This window comes from Megalops cyprinoides, chromosome 4 (assembly GCF_013368585.1).
Source record: "Megalops cyprinoides isolate fMegCyp1 chromosome 4, fMegCyp1.pri, whole genome shotgun sequence".
Taxonomy (NCBI): domain Eukaryota; kingdom Metazoa; phylum Chordata; class Actinopteri; order Elopiformes; family Megalopidae; genus Megalops; species Megalops cyprinoides.
In genome coordinates this window covers 37,404,488-37,423,741 of record NC_050586.1, presented here as the reverse complement: position 1 = coordinate 37,423,741, position 19,254 = coordinate 37,404,488, and the positions used below count along the sequence as shown (strand labels likewise).

The following is a 19,254-nucleotide window of genomic DNA, read 5'->3' as shown; positions in this document are numbered from 1 at the left end:
TTATGTATGTTTTTTGGCCCCATAGGCTCATTTATGTTGTAGGGTACTAAGCCTTTTGCACCAGTTTCTAATCTGAGAATAAAAAGGCCATAGAAAAATAATTGTACTTACTATCATTTTAAGTGTACAGTATATATTAAACGTAGTATATACTTGTATTAAGTAGGTTCTCTTATTGGCAATTACATTTCTAAAAATCAATTTACATTTTCTGCTTTGTTTGACAAGAGTAAACGGTAATATATAAAAAAAAACATGCCATATAGTCTAGTTTTTTCCTCGTTTGGTTCCTTAGGAACATATTTAAGCCCTGCATTGAGGGCTTTGGATTAAGTTGCATTTTCATTTGGCGTTCCTGTATGAGGAAGATACACGGATGCCTGTGAGTCATGGGTGACAATAACTATACACCCATGCTGCATCTTTTGAAAATAAACTGAATGGCCTTTTTAAATGTTGTGCCTCTCCTTCCAAGGAGTGCTCTGTCCCTTTGTTAAGAGTACGTGTAAACCATGTGTATGTAAACTGTACGTGTGATGTATGGACAGGCATCAGTGGGAAAATGTGTAAGGCAACATTTATGCAGTATTTTTCAACAGCTGAAAACAATAAGCAACTTTATAACTTCTTATATCTGAGTCTAAGTAAGAGCTGAAGACTCTTGGCAACTTGCTGGAAAGGATCTACTCGATTGAGTTTCTGAACTGTAAGGTTACCTCTTTTTAGTGTTGCTGATTTAAAGGGAACTTTAATCCACAAACATGACTCAAAATAGTTGATTATGTTGTTTGTAGGCAGCAGCTTCTAGGTAACGTTCCAGCAGAAATCACAGCTAAATCTAGTTTTATCAGTGTAATTTTGCCCGACTTTGCTCAATATCGATTTTTAAAACAGGAAATTTTACATGAAAATGAAGCCATTAGTATGAATTACATTGAAGAACTCTCATGTAAAGTACGCTGTTTCTTCTGTGGTCATGCTTTACAAAAGGCTCAATATACAACATCCATGCTGGCCATGCAGAACTGTTGAATTGCTAGCAAATATAAAATCCTACATTAAATTTCAATTAGAGTAATATGTGTTTGTATTTTTGGCTTCAGTGAAAGACCTCTGCCTTTATGTGTTTATGTTCCTATCTGCTGTTATGCACCGCTCTGTCACAGAGGGTCCCTGTGGCTTTCTACCTGTCTGTACAACACATTCATGATGTCTCTGTCCTGTGTGCTTGTAGTTTTCTCCAGCAAGCTAAGTGTAACCTTGCTCCATGGTCTTGAACCTGCCATCTGCACAGCAGTTTTTGAGATATGTTGTAAAAGCCCCATTCATTGCCAGGCTTCCAAGAAAGGTACAAAGTTATATTCATATTCGGGACATATTTAAAGTACATTAGCTGTTATTGATTGTTGTTTCCATGTGTGCAAATGTGCGATAGCCGTGATTTAAGCAAAATGACAACAAGCCCATTAAAACATGCTTACAAGTGATAAAAAGCCATTGCGATTAGGCCTGAGTTATACCAAAGGTACTTACTGCTAATACACGGCATACAACAGTGCTGTAAAATCTATAGGATACAGCAGTACTGTTATTCTGGTTATGTACAAGGTCTAAGTCTTAACCCCCTAATGCAGCAGTATAACTTGCCTTTCACTTTTAACTGGGGAATGTTGCTTTTGATTTTTTTCTTCATTTTTTTGTGTACAGAATGTGTGTGCATTTGTGGGTATGTGTGTAAATATTGTATATATTGATACTGTAGTTGTTTTCTGGGGCTGATTTGCTCATGTTTTGATTTACCAAAGTGTGTCATGGTTTTGTTCATGGGCTTGTGATGGCTTGTGCATCTCCAGGCTCTGCAGCAATCTCCCCATTTCCACATCCGCTTCGCGTCCTGATCATACACCAGACGCCCTTCACTATTACCTAAAAACTTGCATGTTCGTATTGAAGGTTTTTTTTTTATTATTTGTGTTCTACTTTGTGTTCTCGTATTCTTCTGGAAGAAGAACAAAAATGTTCATTTGGAAAATGTGAATGTATCATTCTTGTAAGGTATCGGGTTTTCTTGGCCATCTTGTTGAAACGAACAGTGTGTGCTCAAAAAGTGTGTCTATGATTGTGAAAGGGCATGCCAACTGTGGGAAGAATGTGTGTGCACAGTATGTACTGTACAATATGTGAAGGTGTGTATAAAAGTATTTGCCAAATAACTATCATTAGTATTATTTTGAAAAAGCGAAGGCAAAAGATGCAACGTCTGAAGAGGTGGCTGCATTTGGGCTCCACGTGTATTAAATAAAGAGTTATGTTCTCTATAACAAATATGGTGCGTTCTTTGTTTTTCTGCTTTACTACATTATTATTTGACACCAGTTAATGAAACGTGCCTTTGGTTGTCACGGAAACACATGTTGGCTTTGAGGATACCGCCTACATCAGCTGGCTACATCTTCGCTCATATCCTTGAAACCCCAGCCATGTTGGACAGCAGTGGTATGACTCATGGAATTTCTCTGTTCTTTGATCACAGTATGAACACTTTCACAGAGGTTCATACATCTGAAGCTTCCTAGGCTTGGTATTGTGTGTACTTATAAGAATTTACATTTTATCTACACTAGGCTGTGTTGAGATTTAACATGTTTAACTGTGACATCTATTCAGTACAAAAAACTGTTACAAGAACAGTCAGTAATAACACAAGCATATTTCTCCTATGCAAATGTTCCCAAAAAATCTGGTAAGAAATATTTCAGGAAATGTTTACAGTTGGGTCATAACCAAACAGGAACCTTAGAGGAACATTCTCTGATGTCATGGAAATATTCCATGTTGCGTTGATTTTAAACAGTTTAACAGTTTTAACAGTTATTATGATAGTACAAAAAAGCAATTGTATCATACTATATGCATATACTTTGTTATGTGATACATACCTACATACAGTACACATACATTATTGGCATTTAGCAGACGGTCTTATCCAGAGCAAATTACATAGGTTACAATTTTTATGTATTATCCATTTATACAGCTGGACATATACTGAGGCAGTTGTGGGTTCAGTAGCTTGCCCAAGGGTACAGCAGCAGTACCCCAGCAGGGAATGGAACCAGCAACCTTTCAGTTACTAGTTCAGCTCCTTCCCACTATGCAACACTGCTGTGATGGCAGTCACTTGCTACATGACAGTGTATATTTGGGAGTGCCATAGTAATATTCTGTAATGTGATGTATCATTCTGTAATATTGTCATGTAATTGTAATGCAATATGGGATATATTATGGATGTCAATGTTGCCATTTACTGTGTAACATTGCAAACTACCACACCAGCTCTATCAATATGAGCTGGTCTGTTCTGTAAGAACAGCAGTATGTAAGCGGATATCTTTGAAACCTCAAGCATGGATGGAAAATCAATATATTCACAGGTGTAGCCAGACAAGACAGCAGCAACAGCATATTTCATTCACATTATAATCTTTTCCTTCTGTTGTGGTCTGAGGGGAAAAATATCTTGTGCTAAACACATAGACCTAATAGCAATGAACTACAAGTTCACAAACACTTGGTGGTTTTTTTCAGTTTTCTCTTTATCCCTTAGTATTGACATTCTGCTCTATCTGTCTGAGCTACATCAGTATTTAAATATACCAGCTGGTGGCGGGTAGTCTGTGATGCAGTGTCATTATTTGCTAGTCTGGAGCTAACATCTGAACTGTGTCCAGATAACTTACTGTAATAATGCACTGTAAAATTAAAATTGGCTAGGAAAACTCCTGCAGGATAAACCCTTTTAACACAAGTAAAATGGAAATCGTGAGCAAACCAGTGAATGATGGCCATTACGATTCATATTTTGACGGACCCAAATCAGTGCTTGTAAAACAATGATGACGTTTAGCACTGGTGATTGTGATAAAAAAATTCTTTGCACAGACGTTCATCATCAAGCTCAGTATCCGTTTTTTCTATGCGCACACTGACACCCTGGCATGAATATAAGATTATATTCTCAGACATAATATTCTCAGCCCTGCAATAGTCCCAGAAATGTATCCTGTGAGGGCATTTTCTACTACAATGGATTTCTAGATTGCTGCAAATTCAGCAGGTGGCCAAATAAAAGGACAATTTGGACAGCACATCCACGATTCAAAACGAAAGTGACATGATGTGGGAGCATTTATATGATTGCACAGGCTTGGCAGCGAGTGTTTCTGTGCTGTTTCATCTGCTCAGACTTGTGCTTCAGCTCTGTCTGGTGTTCCACGCTCTCCTGGGCTTGACCTACTGTATGTAGACCTCTTTCTCATCAAGGACTTGACCGTTAAATTTATCCATGGCCAGAAATAGTCAAACAATGACACCATGACTCTCAGCACTGTAAACTTAGAATCTGTGTACTCTGTCCCTGAAGTGCAAATGCTTTCATCCCTAGCTGCTCCATCTTCCGTGTCCCCTCAGGCCTCTTGTGGCTGATAAAAACAAGGCCCTTGACTCAGACACCTACAGATCTTCTCCACAAATCTGGGGAAGATTGTTCAATGTGGTATTATAGACCCTAATGACTCAGTTTAAATGTGAAGAAAAGTACCCCTTAACCATACCGCAGCTCACACACACACACACACACACACATATCACGTTTGTTCCTTTAAAGATTCACTTCAACTTTTAATCATTCATGTCCTTTGTGACATTTTTGATGTGCTCAGCCCAGCACCCATGGGATTTCAAACTAAACGCACAGGCAGGTATGTATTCAGAGTGGGAATGTCAGGATTATATCCTCAAAACTACATTAATCTGGAAAAGTAAAAATTTTAGATACCTTTCCAGGGTATGTAAAGGGTATGTTTGCTGTGGAAAGGGTGCTTCCAGAGGCCAATGAGTACTTTCAGTGTTCTTATCATACCTGATAATGATAATTTAACATAAAATTAATTTCAGGAAATTAATTTAAATGTGTTTACATTAAGAAGTTTTCAGGAAAATGTTAAGAAATATTTTAAAATGAACTCCAGGGAAGCTGTAGTTGTATCTATCATGCACGCACCAGCCAAAAGCTCCCTGCTGTGCTATAAATAGTTAGAACAGCCAGCCAAAGACTTTTCCTGGGTTTTATTCTCTTGTACAACTAACATGGTAAAAACTGAAGGTCAGTTTTGAAATAAATTGTATGAATGCACATGTTGCTAAAAGTATCGCTAGCGCTGGTGTTTCAGTTACAGAACTGCTGCGTCACTGTACAGGATGCGCTGGGTTCAACAAAAAATGCTCGGAACAAATACAAAAGCAAAAAAAAAAAAATATATCCAACAATTGCTTCGTCCGCCGGCAGAGATGGAGTGGGAAAAACCTGCGGTCCTAACAATACTGTACATGCCGACATGCCAGCAGGTGGAGCTACGGGCTAGTGAGGACTCCCCCTGCGGTCACCAAAGGTGCGGAGCGTAATTGTTAACGGGGCAGGGAAAGGAAACGAGCGGCGCACTCTCTGTCAATGAGCGAGGCAAAGGTGAATGCAATGGGAGTCAGGGCTTGCGAGTTGTAGAAGCAGGAGGCGTGAGGGGTCCGGACATAAAAAGTAGAACCAAGAGACATTTTGGCTGAACTCTATCGCGGAGGGACAAGTGAAAAATTGAAATCGTGTCACCGCCTGCAACATAGGTGCTTGCGTATTGTTAAAGCAAGCTAGCTGGCTAGCGCAGACTTGAAGTGTGCAAAACTGGGGAAACCGAAGCAGGATGTACTATGAAGAAAACACGAACGCACTCAGGCCACGCTATGGATGTAAGTAACTAATTTATATTACTGAGACACTTTTATTTCTTTATTACTCTTTTTTCTTTTGCGAAAATCAGATAATTTACCAAAGTTTGGCAAGTGCAGGTAAACTCCGTTGCAGTTATTGCCCATTGCAGCTGGCTAATGTTAGCTGAGTGACTGACAAACCGTTGTCAACAGCTTGGCAAGTGCGGACTTTTTCAATTATAACTAGCCAGTGACATGCATTTCATTATTTCTCAAAAATTATTTCTCATCTACAGGTGGTTTGTTTTGCAATTTCATTGACAATCTGAAATGCCTTCATTTTAAATGACAGGCTAACTTTGCCAGATGACCCACAGACTATTATAGGAATCGCTTTAGAACTAGCTTTGCTAGCTTGCTAGCCACCTGCTCCCAGGCTACATGCTGCGCCTGTAGATCTCACTGCAATAGCGTAGTAGCGCACAAGCTAGCTAACTTTCCGAGAAGCTGGGAGTTCTTGCTATCGCACGTTCGTTCCATTTTATGCGAAACGAGATTACTATGTCGCCTTGGAAAGAAACACGCTCGTAATCCTGAATGCAATACCTTTCCTGGTTGATGATCACGTATTTTTCACACACCACAAAACAATGTGGCAGGCGTTACCTTTGCAAGCCTTGCAATTCAGGTGTGCAGCATGGTTAGCCGTCCAGCTACATAGTGTTACATTTGGTGTCGAGGTCCTTTTGCGTACAACCCTATAAAGTTGCTAAAAAGTGAGTGTGGGTTGTCGGTTTTTGGTGGTTTAAATACCTGACATCATAACGATGTACTTTTGTTTTATTCTGCTGAGATTTGAAACCGAGCATATTCTCGTGGGCGTGACTATAACTACAGTAACATGGTTTATTCCTGGGATTAAAAAATCCGTTTACTTCCAGTTAAGTATTAACAGCGCTATTGCCGTTGTAAAAACCTGTGTGATCCACTTCTTTACTAGGACACAGCACAGCTTTTCTTAAGGTGGATTTATTATGTTTTAACACAGTCCCTTTTTTAGTTTAATATAATACTGTAATTGACAGCTGACAGATTTAATATCACTTCCATTTTTCATTTTTTAAAATTGATTCTGCAACAGGTCTGTCAAGTCACTCATTGTCTTCACAGACTTGTTGCAGAATCAATTTAAAAATGGTTTGCACTAGATATAGAAGAGGTTTTTGTGAGCAATTCAGCAAGAAGTTGTGGAAATCCCTGAAGCCGCACTGATTGCAGAAGGGGTCAGATATTTCTCAATGTGTTTGTATGCCAGTGATTGTTGTTTGGTAGTGTAACATTAACCTTAAACAAGTTGGTGAGATCAAATGAAAAAGGTTAAAGGTTCTATTTGCCAAGGTACCTTGGGTTGTTTACTTCACTTGACGTCAATAGGCAGTATTGCAAAGTTTGCAAAAGACTCTAAATAAAAAGCCATTATTTGGTTCAGACATACATGTAATTTAGTTCATTTAGACATCCTGGTTCAGCCTTGTCTTTTTGTGGGTGTGTTTTACTCATAGATTTATGCCTACTGCTTTAGAATGACTTGTTTGTCGTAGTTTACCAAAAACACTAAATATACCTGAATTACAGACAATATGGTTTGATTTCATCAGTGTATTTTTTTGCTCATTAAACTCTTTATTGAAAAGTAATCCTTGTGGACCCTAGTTCTACAGTGACTCAGAGCTATGACAAGCATGCAGCAGCTTTCCTTTCCCTCGCTTGACTTAGCTGTGTAATGCCACTTTAGAATGCTGCGTTGTTTGCTCTGGTACTACCATTAACAAATGTGCCAGTCTCTTGTACTCAGTGTCCTTAAAACCCATGGTGTTCATGAACATGCATGGATCCATGCATGGAACATGGTGACTGAAGAGACAGAGGGACCTTGCAGTGAAGCACCACAGTGGTGGAGTTGAGCGCTAGGTTAAGTCACAGGTCCAGCGTTTCGGTAGGTGAGGGCTGTAAAAAAAAAAAAAAAAAAAAAAAGTCCAGAAGATTAAAATAGCCGGCGGAGGAAACGCGGCCGTGCAGAGGCGGTAAGAGCGGTGGGGGCGCCTCTTCAGCGTGTTTACGCTGTCCCGGATCCTGCGCGGTGACTCAGCTCGTGCCACGGCCTTCACTCGGACAGATGCTTCAGCTCAAGGACTCCGCGGGCTCTCAGGCCTGTCCAGGTTGTGCATGTGTAGCTGCTGCTCCGCTGCTACACTGCTACCAGCAAAAAAGAGTCTGACGGTAATCTCCAGTTCATTGGCTTCGTCATTACTGAATGAGAGGAGGTATTAGGGCCCCGTAATACAAATTCCACACGACTGAGGAAAAAACTGAAAGGTTTTTTTTTTTTTAAAAAAAAAGAAAAAGCCAAGATCAAGGGGTGGAGTTTGGCACTGCTCCAGGAGAGTTTTGCCGCCTCAAGAGTACAGAAGTTCAGCTGAGCTGTAACCTGCAAAGAAGCATGCTGAAGTCACTCAGTCTTTCAGCTAATCACAGACCCGCCAGTGTGTTCATTCCCCGATCCCTACAGCTCAGTGAAATGAACTAGTAAGTGCATGAGGACAGAGAGGGATGTGGTCAAACACCACAGTGCAGGCTGCAAGTCTCAGCTCTTTTAAAGATGTAAGGTGTCTGCGTGTACACAGTACTTGTGGCCTACAGGTGATGTGAATTTGGTGGTGAGAGTGTCAGATTCTGCGGTGACACTCGTAGGGGACGTTGTTCACACGCATATCCTGACGTCGTGTCCTTTTGCACAAGAACATGCGTGGGACTGGCATAGATGTAATTGATAAGATTGAACAAAGATATGTACCGTTAAATCCCAGAGAGGGTCATTAGCAAGTTCGAGCTTGTTCGCCAGGGATGAAAATTTGCCAGGTTGGATAATGTTGTCGTACCCATCGAGCGGAACTCCAAGCAGGGGAGTGTGTGTCAGCAACCTTAATTATTACTGAATGAATGAATGTAGAAAAACAGTTTTGCTCATTCAGGCTGATGGTAGAAGGGGGGCAAGCCCTGGCCGGATCCACTGTCGCTCTTTGCCGGTCCGGGAAGGACTCTGTCTTATTAAGACAGGGGCCTGATCACTGTATTTCCTTGGTGACCCACGCCTTTCCTGTGAAATTGTGACTTAATTCAGTGAAAAGAGAATGCAAACTATGCAGATCAATTTAAGGCTGCTGGAGGAAAGCGCATAGTATCTGTGCTAGAGTGACATGTCTAAACACTGCATTAGAGATTAGCCTGAGGCAACTATGTGTACAGTACTGAGAGCGACTTGCTGTCTTATTGTACCATAATGGCCTCTCACCTCCATGGCACAGTGTTATTTCCTGTCTTCCTGGGAAACCCCACTCTCAGACCTATGTATCCAAATGTGCCTCATCCATTCTGTAACCAGGGGCCCTGACCTTTTTCTCACTGGGTGTTAATATCGTAAACACACATGCTTCTAGATAACATTTTGGAGAGATGTGTACCTTACAACACAACTGAATAACTGCTAAGACCCAGTCTGTTTAGGAGAGAATTAAATGAGTATATTTGATGTAAGATGTATTGGGCAGGGTACCGAAAAACAGCATTATTTCTTTGCAGTTGTTAGTAGCCAGCACAAATGAGGATCCGAATTACGTAAACCACAAATATTCATGATGTTTATTTGTAAAGAGGTCCAACTGTTTGGTGCCTTTGTAAAGCAAGTGAGCTGGCCGTGATAAATAAACTTACCACGTTTTTCGGTGGGGGACTTGCATTTCCCAGCATTCAGTGTCCTGTCAGCTGCTGGTCAGTTGTGTTTACGGCTTGTACAGACACACTGCAGATCCTGTTACTATTGAATTTAGGTAATCTTCTGACCTTTCACTGCTGTGCCAGCGCCACGTACGTGGGAGCCTAGCAACGTGTAGTATGTGGGTCAGAAAGTACAGTGTGTCTGTGGCTGAGGAACACTGCTTAATCACGGTTCACTGGGCAACTCCGGAGCCAAAATATGACAATGTTACATTAGACTTCAAAGCAAGAAGATGAATGAAGGCTCTCCAAGGCATAACCTTGTGCCCAAGCAAGTTGGAGCGGGAACAGTGCTTTCAGTGTCTGATGTGGAGGAACGACAGTGGATGTCAACCAGCCTTTGCCTCCTCAGTCTACAAGAACTTCTCTGAATAGAAATCCTATGAAACAGTTGTACAAACTCAGGATGAGTTTGAGTATTCCACCATGAGAACATGAATTGGTAATTGGGATTAGTATTCAGATGCTTGTCAGTTCATAAATGAAAGGTTTTTTCATTCATGTTTATGAATGACAGCCTAAGACTCGATATTTGTAGTGAACCATTGCTAGCCTATAAAGAACTGAGTTTAGTACAGTGGGGGGAAAAGAAAGTGGGACACCATCAACTGTGTATTTCATCTTGGGAGACAGTATTTGAATCTCTTATCATTCTAAATGCATATCCCAAATGCAAACAATCATGCATTATTACTTACAAATTGATCTGTTATTTCCCGGTGATGTCTTTATGCTTAGTCATTACCAGAAGAAAAATTTCTGGAGATTGGATTGCGTAGACATTTGGGCCGTTTGCAAGGTTAGCTGTTTCAAATAAAGCCCATTTCACACCGCAGGTGATACATGACAATGTGCATGATGTAATGTGTGTGATGTAATGAGCGTGACCTTCGCATGTCAAACAAGACGAGCACCAGTGTGCATCACCCCATCCTGCACGGTCCATTCCTGTGGGACGCAGTGTGAGACTGCCTCAAGGGCCAGGCAGTGAGTCCATGTCAACGTACTATAGGGAAACTATATGCTCAAGCGGCAATTCTTGGGTTCCTTGCTGAGTCCGTTTGTGACTTAATTTGTTCAGTTTTTACTTTTTTAATGACTTATTTAATGTAATAAGTAACATTTAATTAGAGACTTTTAAAAAAATATTTTGTCTTCCATTGATGGATGGCATGACTTCTGTTCAGTGGGTCACACTGAAGTTTTACCACATGCAAGGTCTTCATGTCTGTGGCTGTTTGATGGTAAAGTATAAGTAGAAGTATAATGACACCTCAGTTTGTGTGTGAATTTATGTGAAGGTGGGAAATTGTGTGTAAAACATTCAAGAACAGAAGGTTTTTAGCATTAATTGTTGATGCAAAATTGTAAGACCTTTAGCAAAGTATGAATGTATTTGTTTGAATGAAGTACTTTATGCTGTTCCACATTATGTGAACAATAGTTGTGAACTGTCCTTACCCCTGATTTCAGAGGAGGTCAGATAGATGCCGAGCGAATGGCTTTTACGTTTCCACATCCAGCTCTATGGAAAATGTCTCATCATTTTATCCCACAGCGTCTGCCAAATGAGCTCATTTGTCTCGAATCGCACGCAGAGTCTGCTGCTGTGTGGAACGCCAAGTCATATTTCACTTCCCATCATTCTTCAGGGAATACCGTAAATACTAGCAGTTTTTAAAAAAAAAAAAACCCACTGCATCAGATGATAAACCTAATCCCATGCAGTGTGTCTGGGATGGGTCCCAATGTAGTTAGTGGCCTGGTGGGGGTGTTGTCATTATTTACTGAAAGAAGGAGCTCAGTCATGAAGTCAAGAGCCTTGGGGGTGGGGTGGGGTTCAGTCCAGGTTTAGTGTCCAGCGAGGAGCCCCGAACAGGCCACAGGAATGTATCCCACAGGGGATAATCCTGTAGCCCCCTGTGCTGTGGGTGGTTTGACCCAGACAGATCACCGCCTGGTTCTCTCATTGCACAACTTGCCAGCTAGACACAGTTTGGGCCTCCAAATGCATACTGTAGGTGAGGGTTTTACAGATGAGTAGCACTCTTATTGACTTTCAGTCTTCCCAAGTTTTCATGGGTCTTTAAAGTGAAAAATGTTGGACTGTGGGCAAGCCAGCAGTGAAAATCTGGGATTGCTCCTGTGTCTTATTTTGCTTTATATGCACCTACTGTATGTCAGTGTGATGGCCCTAGGCCCGTCCTCGGAGGAAACCGTTGCTAACTTTACTTCATGTTGGGTGTGTAGCTTGCGGATTAAACATTAACACAATCGCTTACCCCAAGTTTGGCAAGCAGTTTTGAAGGTCAGCAGATCAGCCGTGCTATGTTCTATCTGCTGGGCATTCCTCTCTCTGTCAAGTGCTAAGATGCTCCCAACCCACTCGTGTGATGTGCGTGTGTCTGTGTGTGTTTGGATCTGCATGTGCGTGCGTGTGTGTCTGTGTGTGTGGGGTGGGGGGGGCACTATGCTCTGAGCGACAGGGGAGAGGGGGGATCACAGGGCCTCTCCCGGCCTCTTAACGTCAACAGCCTCACCTGAGTCTGTGACAGAGCGATGTTTGGTTCGTCAGGAGCCGCGGCACCCCGCGAGGTTGACAGCGCTAACCGCACGGCACTTTATCTTGTCATAAGACTGGCTTTAAAAGCCGCATTCTTGGAGGCAGCCAAGGCAGCACTCAGCCAGAAGTAAAAGGATTGCTCTGGATTTAGGGGAGCGGGGGGGGAGGCTGGGGGGAGGGGTGTCTCATTAGCAGACGGGGAAAAGGCCGAGCCGTGGAGGAGTCTCCCAGCTTGCGCCCTCACCCCATGCGTCCTGCCTGTCAGTAGGTTAAGGCCGGAACAGAGGCTTACTGTACCTGCATCCGTGGAGCGTTTCACTGCTGTGCAATGTCCCGCTCAGCTGATAAATTAGGCCAAAATGCAGTTTGTCTAAATGATTTTCCACTGAATCCACATTTCCCTTTGCATGTCAGCCTAACGAAGTGAGGGTGAATCACTTCTTTTAAGCTGTTTCATTTTCTTTTAATTCTTGTAGCTGTTTCCATTTTTGCTCATTTTCATGTCTCATATTTCATACAGTCAAACCCAACAGCACTATAAACATGATTGCTTGTCAAAAGCAATGCAGTAATTGCTGTTTGGTATTGTCTTTCGGCTCTGTCGTCTTTCATGTCACGACTTGCAGAAGACTGAGAAAAGTCAACAGTAGATACAAGTTCAGTTCTAACCGTCAGATGTGTCAGCTTCCCGTGAGAGCGAGTGAATTCCAGATTTATTTTTGTTCTGGGGACTGACCTGCCCCCTGCGTGGTGTCTGTTTTACAGCCATCGTGGACGATGAGAGGCTCTCGGCAGAGGAGATGGACGAGCGGAGAAGGCAGAACATCGCGTACGAGTACCTGTGTCACCTAGAGGAGGCCAAGCAGTAAGTACCAGGGAGGGTGCCACCATGCCGGGCTGCTGAAAAAGTGTCCGCTAACACTGCTTCAGAGGTAGCATTCCTGCAATCCAAAGCACCATAGGAATCAAGGGAGGGAGAGGACGATGCACATGGTGATGAAAGTGTATGCTTTTCTTGTAAACTGACACTTTTGTGCTTCAACTCTTCCTGCATCAACAGGCCTAATGCCGGTGTCAGTATACAAAGCAGAGGAGTACTTAGATAAGAGAAATGCTTATTTAGATGGTATCTTCTGTTCAATTCGCTGTTCCACGTCCCTGCGTTTGTGCTGGCTTTCATGTTAGGAAGAATGCTGGGAGGTGTAGGGCGATATTCCTTAACGCGACCACCAAATCAGGACGTGTCAAGTTCTTAATTTCAGCCATTCTGAGATGCTCTTTTTGTTGAGAAGGAATCCATCAAAATAACACTGACTTTACTAACTCATTCTTTTTGTTTAAGCCCTTATATGTTGTATTATTACACACGGAAGCACTTGTGTATATTAAATTTAAGTCTTTATGTGCAGAGCTGTGAGCAGTAAAACAACGATTTTAAAGCTCAAGTAAAGCGTCTAGAGATGATTGAATTTAAGCACGGTATGACAATATGCGCAACTCATGAACAGCTGTTGCATCTCGATGGGATGTGACTGTCTTTGGAATACACTGTGTTGCTCTGGTACTTGCCTGCCTTTTCAAAGCATGCTTTTATAAGACTGCGGTGAGCACACGATAGCCCACCACATACAAACCGGTGACAATCTGCGTTTTTCATCAGCGTTACAGAAGGACGTCTCACTGGGAGTGTAGAGCTGGCTCTGCCTACAGTGCGGTGGCTGGATCCACCGTCTGCAGACCTCCTTACCGTGTCCCTTTTCTTTCTGTATGAAATATCATCTGCTGGAGCATAACCCTCTCAGGCATAAAAACTGTCCAAAAGGAAGATTCTTTTTCCATGTATTGGCATAGCATCTGAAGCCTTGTGCTAGTGTGCTTTGATCAGTCTTTTATCTGGAAATAAGTGGCTAGGTCATCTAATTGTTTTTCGCTTAGGATGGTCAGAACATGCGCACCATCAAGACTGTGTGTTAGATGATGCCTGTAGTGCAAGGCTTTGTAAGTGTGCATATCCAGCTGTTTAGAAGCACAACACTGAATTACCCGTACCGATCCTTAATGTTACGCAGGTAAATATTAGGCACAAAGACATGTATTTGTTTTGAAATCTATTTATTTTGGTTGATTTTAGGTAAATTCAGTAAGTGATTTCTCTGTGTAGCTCTTACAGAGACAGAAACCTACTATGCCCTTGGCCTCCCTCTGTGAAAGGCTTTAAGGCCAGAGATGACTCCAGGGTATTGTAGAATGCACTCCCAGTGTTTTGGCTTTCTAACCCGCACCTGAAAATGATGTCATAGTTGGCTCCAAACGGACGCATTGCTTCAGCGGAAATGTTTTCCGATGCTCTGTAAATTTTAAATCTGGTGCTTGCTTAGCAGTACATCATTGGGCTGCTGTATTCATGTTGCATTCATAAAGTAAAAGGGCACAGGACATTGTTCTAGCAGTTCCATAAGGGTGACATTTGAGAATGCGGGAGCTGTCCCATTCATTTGTTGCCATCGTGCAGGAGGACCGTACGCATCGGAATGACACCAAAGGCAGTTTGTTGGATTTGCATGAAGCCTTTTGAAGCAGGACTAAAAGGCTGTACTTTTGCAGGTGTTTATTTGAGGTTCCTTCCAGAAGATTCATACTTTTGAACGAGTCTTTAAAGCTGTGTGTAGTCAAGCATGTTAGATGGTTTAAGCGATTAGCAGTGGAGTATGGCCAAGTGGGTTGGTGGCCTCCTTCCTGTTTCTGTGATATAAATTGCTGCTCCTGTATCCTAATCTCTCTACTTAACGTTGTATAATTCTCCACAGTAACTTTCTCTATCTGGACAGTGGGGTAATGGATACTGACAAAGTGGTAGCTTTACAGTACTGTTAGTTATACTATGAAAGACAATGGAAGTGAAAATGATACCTCCTGCAGTGAAATTGGCCTTAATGATCAGGCAGGAAGAGGAGCTTGGAGAAGTTGTGGTTTTGTCGTTGATTCCTCTCCCTTACTGTTCTTCTGTCTGGGGGATATTTCCCTCTGAAATTTATCTTTCTGAACGTTAGCAGATAACTTGTGTGCTCGATCTCCTCTTAATCTCAGCGATGTGTTTCCTGCCTGCTGCAGCAGAACGCCACACGGTCGACATGAACACCTGCATTGCATAAGAGGAAGTGTGGTCCCGGCACCCGTAGTCTGCTGCTCTCGGTCCCACGCCTCCACAACTTGGGTGGCACCAGTCCCATTGCGCGCGCGCTCACACACACACACACACACACACACACACACACACACACACACAAATGTCTTGAGCTGTGCTGGGAAGCTGTTACCTTTCCCATTTACCAATTCTTTTGCCTTGCCACATGTCTGAATGCGCATTTGTTTCCAACGTAGATAAATTTAAGATTAAAGTTAATCAATAATCCGGTTTAAACTGGGCACTCGGATCACATGGCCCCTCCCTGCGTACAACCAGACAGGTCTTCTGAATGCCAGGCCTTCAGTTATTTTTGGTGTGTTAGATAGAATGGTTTTGTGCAGCTCCATAATATTTGCATTGAGTTTTGTTTGCAGTAATGGAGTGGATAGCTGGAGCAAATCTCCTCTTGTCCCAAACGGCATCATCGAGTGTTCTACACTAAGTGATACACATAAATTATAACCCGTCAAGGCCTGAGTCATTCTCTGTCTGCAGAGTATTCCTCACTGCGTGGATGATGACTTTCTCACTCTAAACCAAAGCCCAGTTCCAGGAATCTCCTTGTCAAAGATTAGGATTATACCGCTGGCTGCTAATCGGCCTATTATGGGAGAGCGGAGTTACTCACTGTCACCGTGGTATTAAGAGGCACAGAGTGCCAACAGAAACCAACGTCACTCACTTGGTGAATGTTGTCACAGACTTGCTAAAACACCAATGTCTTGTGGGAAAACTTTGCAGGGTGTTGATGACATAGGAGATATAGAGCGTGAAGCCATACACTTGACCTATTTCTTGACGTAATAGTGTAGCTAACAATCACTTGATTCTGATACTAGCCCTTCTGCTGTCGCGTGTCACACTAATAACAATAACAGTAACTAATAACAAACACTGTGTTTAGTCTTGTCTCTCTCCGGAGTCTACAGTCTCAGTCTGTACTGGGCTGAGGTTGGTCGAGCCACACTGGGTGATGGACGACACTCTTGAAGATAACTGCGGCATTTTCCTTTAGACCTGCGTGGTCTCTGTGGTAGAAAGTACCCACAGCGTTAGCTGCAAGCCACACCTACAGTATTCTTCTCCCATCAGTATTTTAAGAAGGGGACTTTGTACCTGCTGCATTAAGCAAATAGAGCCATTTAGCTCAAACATTTGTAGATAGTGCACCACTTTTAGAAATGTTTTTTCCCCCTGACTCTGCCATTTTGCAAGAGCAGCTGGTTATCAGTCATTTTGTTAGTAAATTCTTGTCACATTCGTTGTCATTTTTGTTTTGGAACAGCATTTCTTGACTCTAATTACAGAATATTGCTGTTGAGCAGTAACCCTTTATGTATGAGATTTGGATAAAAAGGCTTGTACAGCTATGCACATGTTTGTACAGTGGCTGTGCTTCTGTGAAGGAGTTTATTCAGAATAGAATTCAGAATGAAATCAGAGACTTTGCTGACATGGGTAGAGCTTACTTATTACGCGACTAGAATTGTAAACGCAAGACTCTCCCACCAACAGAGACTGGTGAACAACTTGACATTTCTTGTTCTAAGTTACAGATTTTTTTGTCTTAGTTTCAGAAAGGCCTTGTGCCTTGTGAACCCAAAATATTCAGCTGAGGGGCAGATCACAGGGCTGGATCACAGGGCTGGGCCTGTGGATTGAAGGTTATGTCCCTGTGGTGTTAACAACGGACGCTTATCTGTAAAGACTCGTTATAAACACATTTGCTTCTACGCAAACGCTATGTGACCCAGAAGCTGGCGCCAAAGAAGGATATGGGCAAGCGTTTAGAAAAGTGGCCAGGGAACTCGCCCTCACTTATTCAGCTCGTTATAAATTTGCACCCATCTCTGTACATGCAGCCTCCCAGGAGTGTTCATTGTGGATTTTTTTTCTTTTTTTTTTAATGAAACGGTCTTATACCACATTTCACTTCTACATTTCCGCAATTAATATATGGTGGGCTATAGTAACGGCTGTTGACTCTGTGGGCTCACACACATTGTGCTTTTACAGCAGGAGACAGGAAAAGAGAGGAAGTGAAATTACCCAGTGAGGTTGAGGGGTGGGTTGATTTTGGGGTGTGCTACGCAGTTTTAGACATAATGTCTTCAGAAAAAAAGGAAGATGGCTTCTTGTAAACACAGAACATGTTCATGCCACGTTCAGGACAATTTGAAATGCAGATGGACAGTTAGCTTCTTTTAAGACAAGCGTAACCTATGTTTATAATAGAATGAGATTTTTGTACCTGTCATCTAACTGGTTTGCCTCAATGTTCTCAACAAAGCTTGCAGAGAGGTTCCACTTTCATCTGACTCTCACAGGATGAAAACATCCTCCGCTGCTGTTGTCACCTGAGTGTGAAGTCTGTGTCATTGTCCTTCTCTCTGAATCACTCCATTTGAACTTCTCCTCCAGACATTTGAATTTGTCATCCTTCATTTGCATAGTTTTGTCTAAAAGAGGTGAGTGTGACTGTGATTATTGCCCAGTACCAGGTGACAACTGTCTTCAAAGTCCTGTAGAAAAGTTTCACAGACCAGTTTCAGTAGTGTAGGAGTAGATGTGCCAGGCTTTGAGAAGCCATTGCAAAAGTGAGCCCATTAGTTACTGAGAGGATATTATCTTCCAAATAGATCAGTTGAGCTGTTTAAGTTCCCTATCCATGTAAAAATAATATTTTAGTCTGTTTTTTTAGATGCTGGACTTTCTCTTATATTTGTATAATGATGTGAAACTGGTTGTCCTTGGCATTATAGCCTATTTTCAGTATTGTTTTGACAGTTGTACAGAAAAGTGCCTAATTCCTCTGATGTTTGGGGCTCTATTCCAACTGAGGTTTGAAAATACTTATTTTGTTTGTATCAGTTTTTAAGTACCATTTGTTGAATGAACACAGTAGGCTTCTTGCTTTCTGTTGGACTCTTGTGGTACCATGCTGGACTAATTCATCATTTGAGTTTTAAATATGCTACATTCTGTAGCATTTACTTACTGCATGCATTGCAAATGCATTGAATGTCTCAAAATCGTGGTTATGTTGTTGCCTTGTACAAAAAACAAGAAAAACTAAAATCTTCAGATAAAGAATAGGAAAGAACGTGTTGGTAGGGCTGCATTGCATTCTGTTCAGGCTTCAGTCTCCAGGGCCGTATACATAATGATTGCGTAATAGTGTTTGGTTGTAATGGCTGGCCTCAGCTCCAGCGGTTTCAGACAAAATATGGCCCATGACATAGCTGGTCATGCACATTAGGAAATTTGATGTTGTCCACGGGGCAATGGACAACCAATAATGTTACACAAGCAGTTTGGCTGTCAGGGTTCTTTCAGGTCCATCCTGGTCCTGTCTTGCATCCCGGATCTGCATAGGAACACAGTATTTCTACAGAAATGAAAACAAAGATGATCCATGCCTATGCATTAATGTAGGCCTGTGTCCGCCTCTTACTGAGGACTGTTGTGTGTTACTTTCTGTTTTAAAGCAGTATTTGCTCTGTGCCAACTGACCTCTACAGTCTCAGCAAACTAACAGAAACGTACAGCACACGGGGTCTGAAATGCAGCTTAAATGCACTGGGGGCACTTGGGTAAGTCTTTAAATAAGCAGTTTAGCATGTTGTATGAACAGGGACAAGACTTTCTGCTGCATGTTACGCTACACAAAGCCCAGTGAACTGATATTTTGTGCATGTTGAACAATTGCAGGAAAGGGGGGCTCCGAGTTTATAAATAATATCATAGATGTGGTCAGTGGGACTTTTACTTAGGCATTGTTCAACAGCAGGAAGTGGTACTTGTCAGAAGCGCCGTTTGGTTGCCTCACCAGGATGTGCGGCAGCGTGTGGGAATGTCCTTAGAAAGATCAGTCAGCAGGCCAGAGACACAAACACTAGAGGTTCCC

At 42.2% G+C, this 19,254-nt stretch overlaps 1 protein-coding gene across 1 annotated transcript in view; it reads left to right on the top strand.

Annotated features, from left to right (window-relative positions):
* The first annotated feature begins 5,516 nt into the window (after positions 1–5,516).
* Positions 5,517–19,254, top strand: part of iqgap2 (IQ motif containing GTPase activating protein 2) — a 70,695-nt gene continuing 56,957 nt past the window's right edge. The window contains exons 1-2 of the mRNA XM_036526276.1: positions 5,517–5,802; positions 12,926–13,025. Coding sequence (XP_036382169.1) covers positions 5,757–5,802; positions 12,926–13,025 — 146 coding nt within the window. The 5' untranslated portion in view covers positions 5,517–5,756. The remainder of the gene's footprint in view (positions 5,803–12,925; positions 13,026–19,254) is intronic.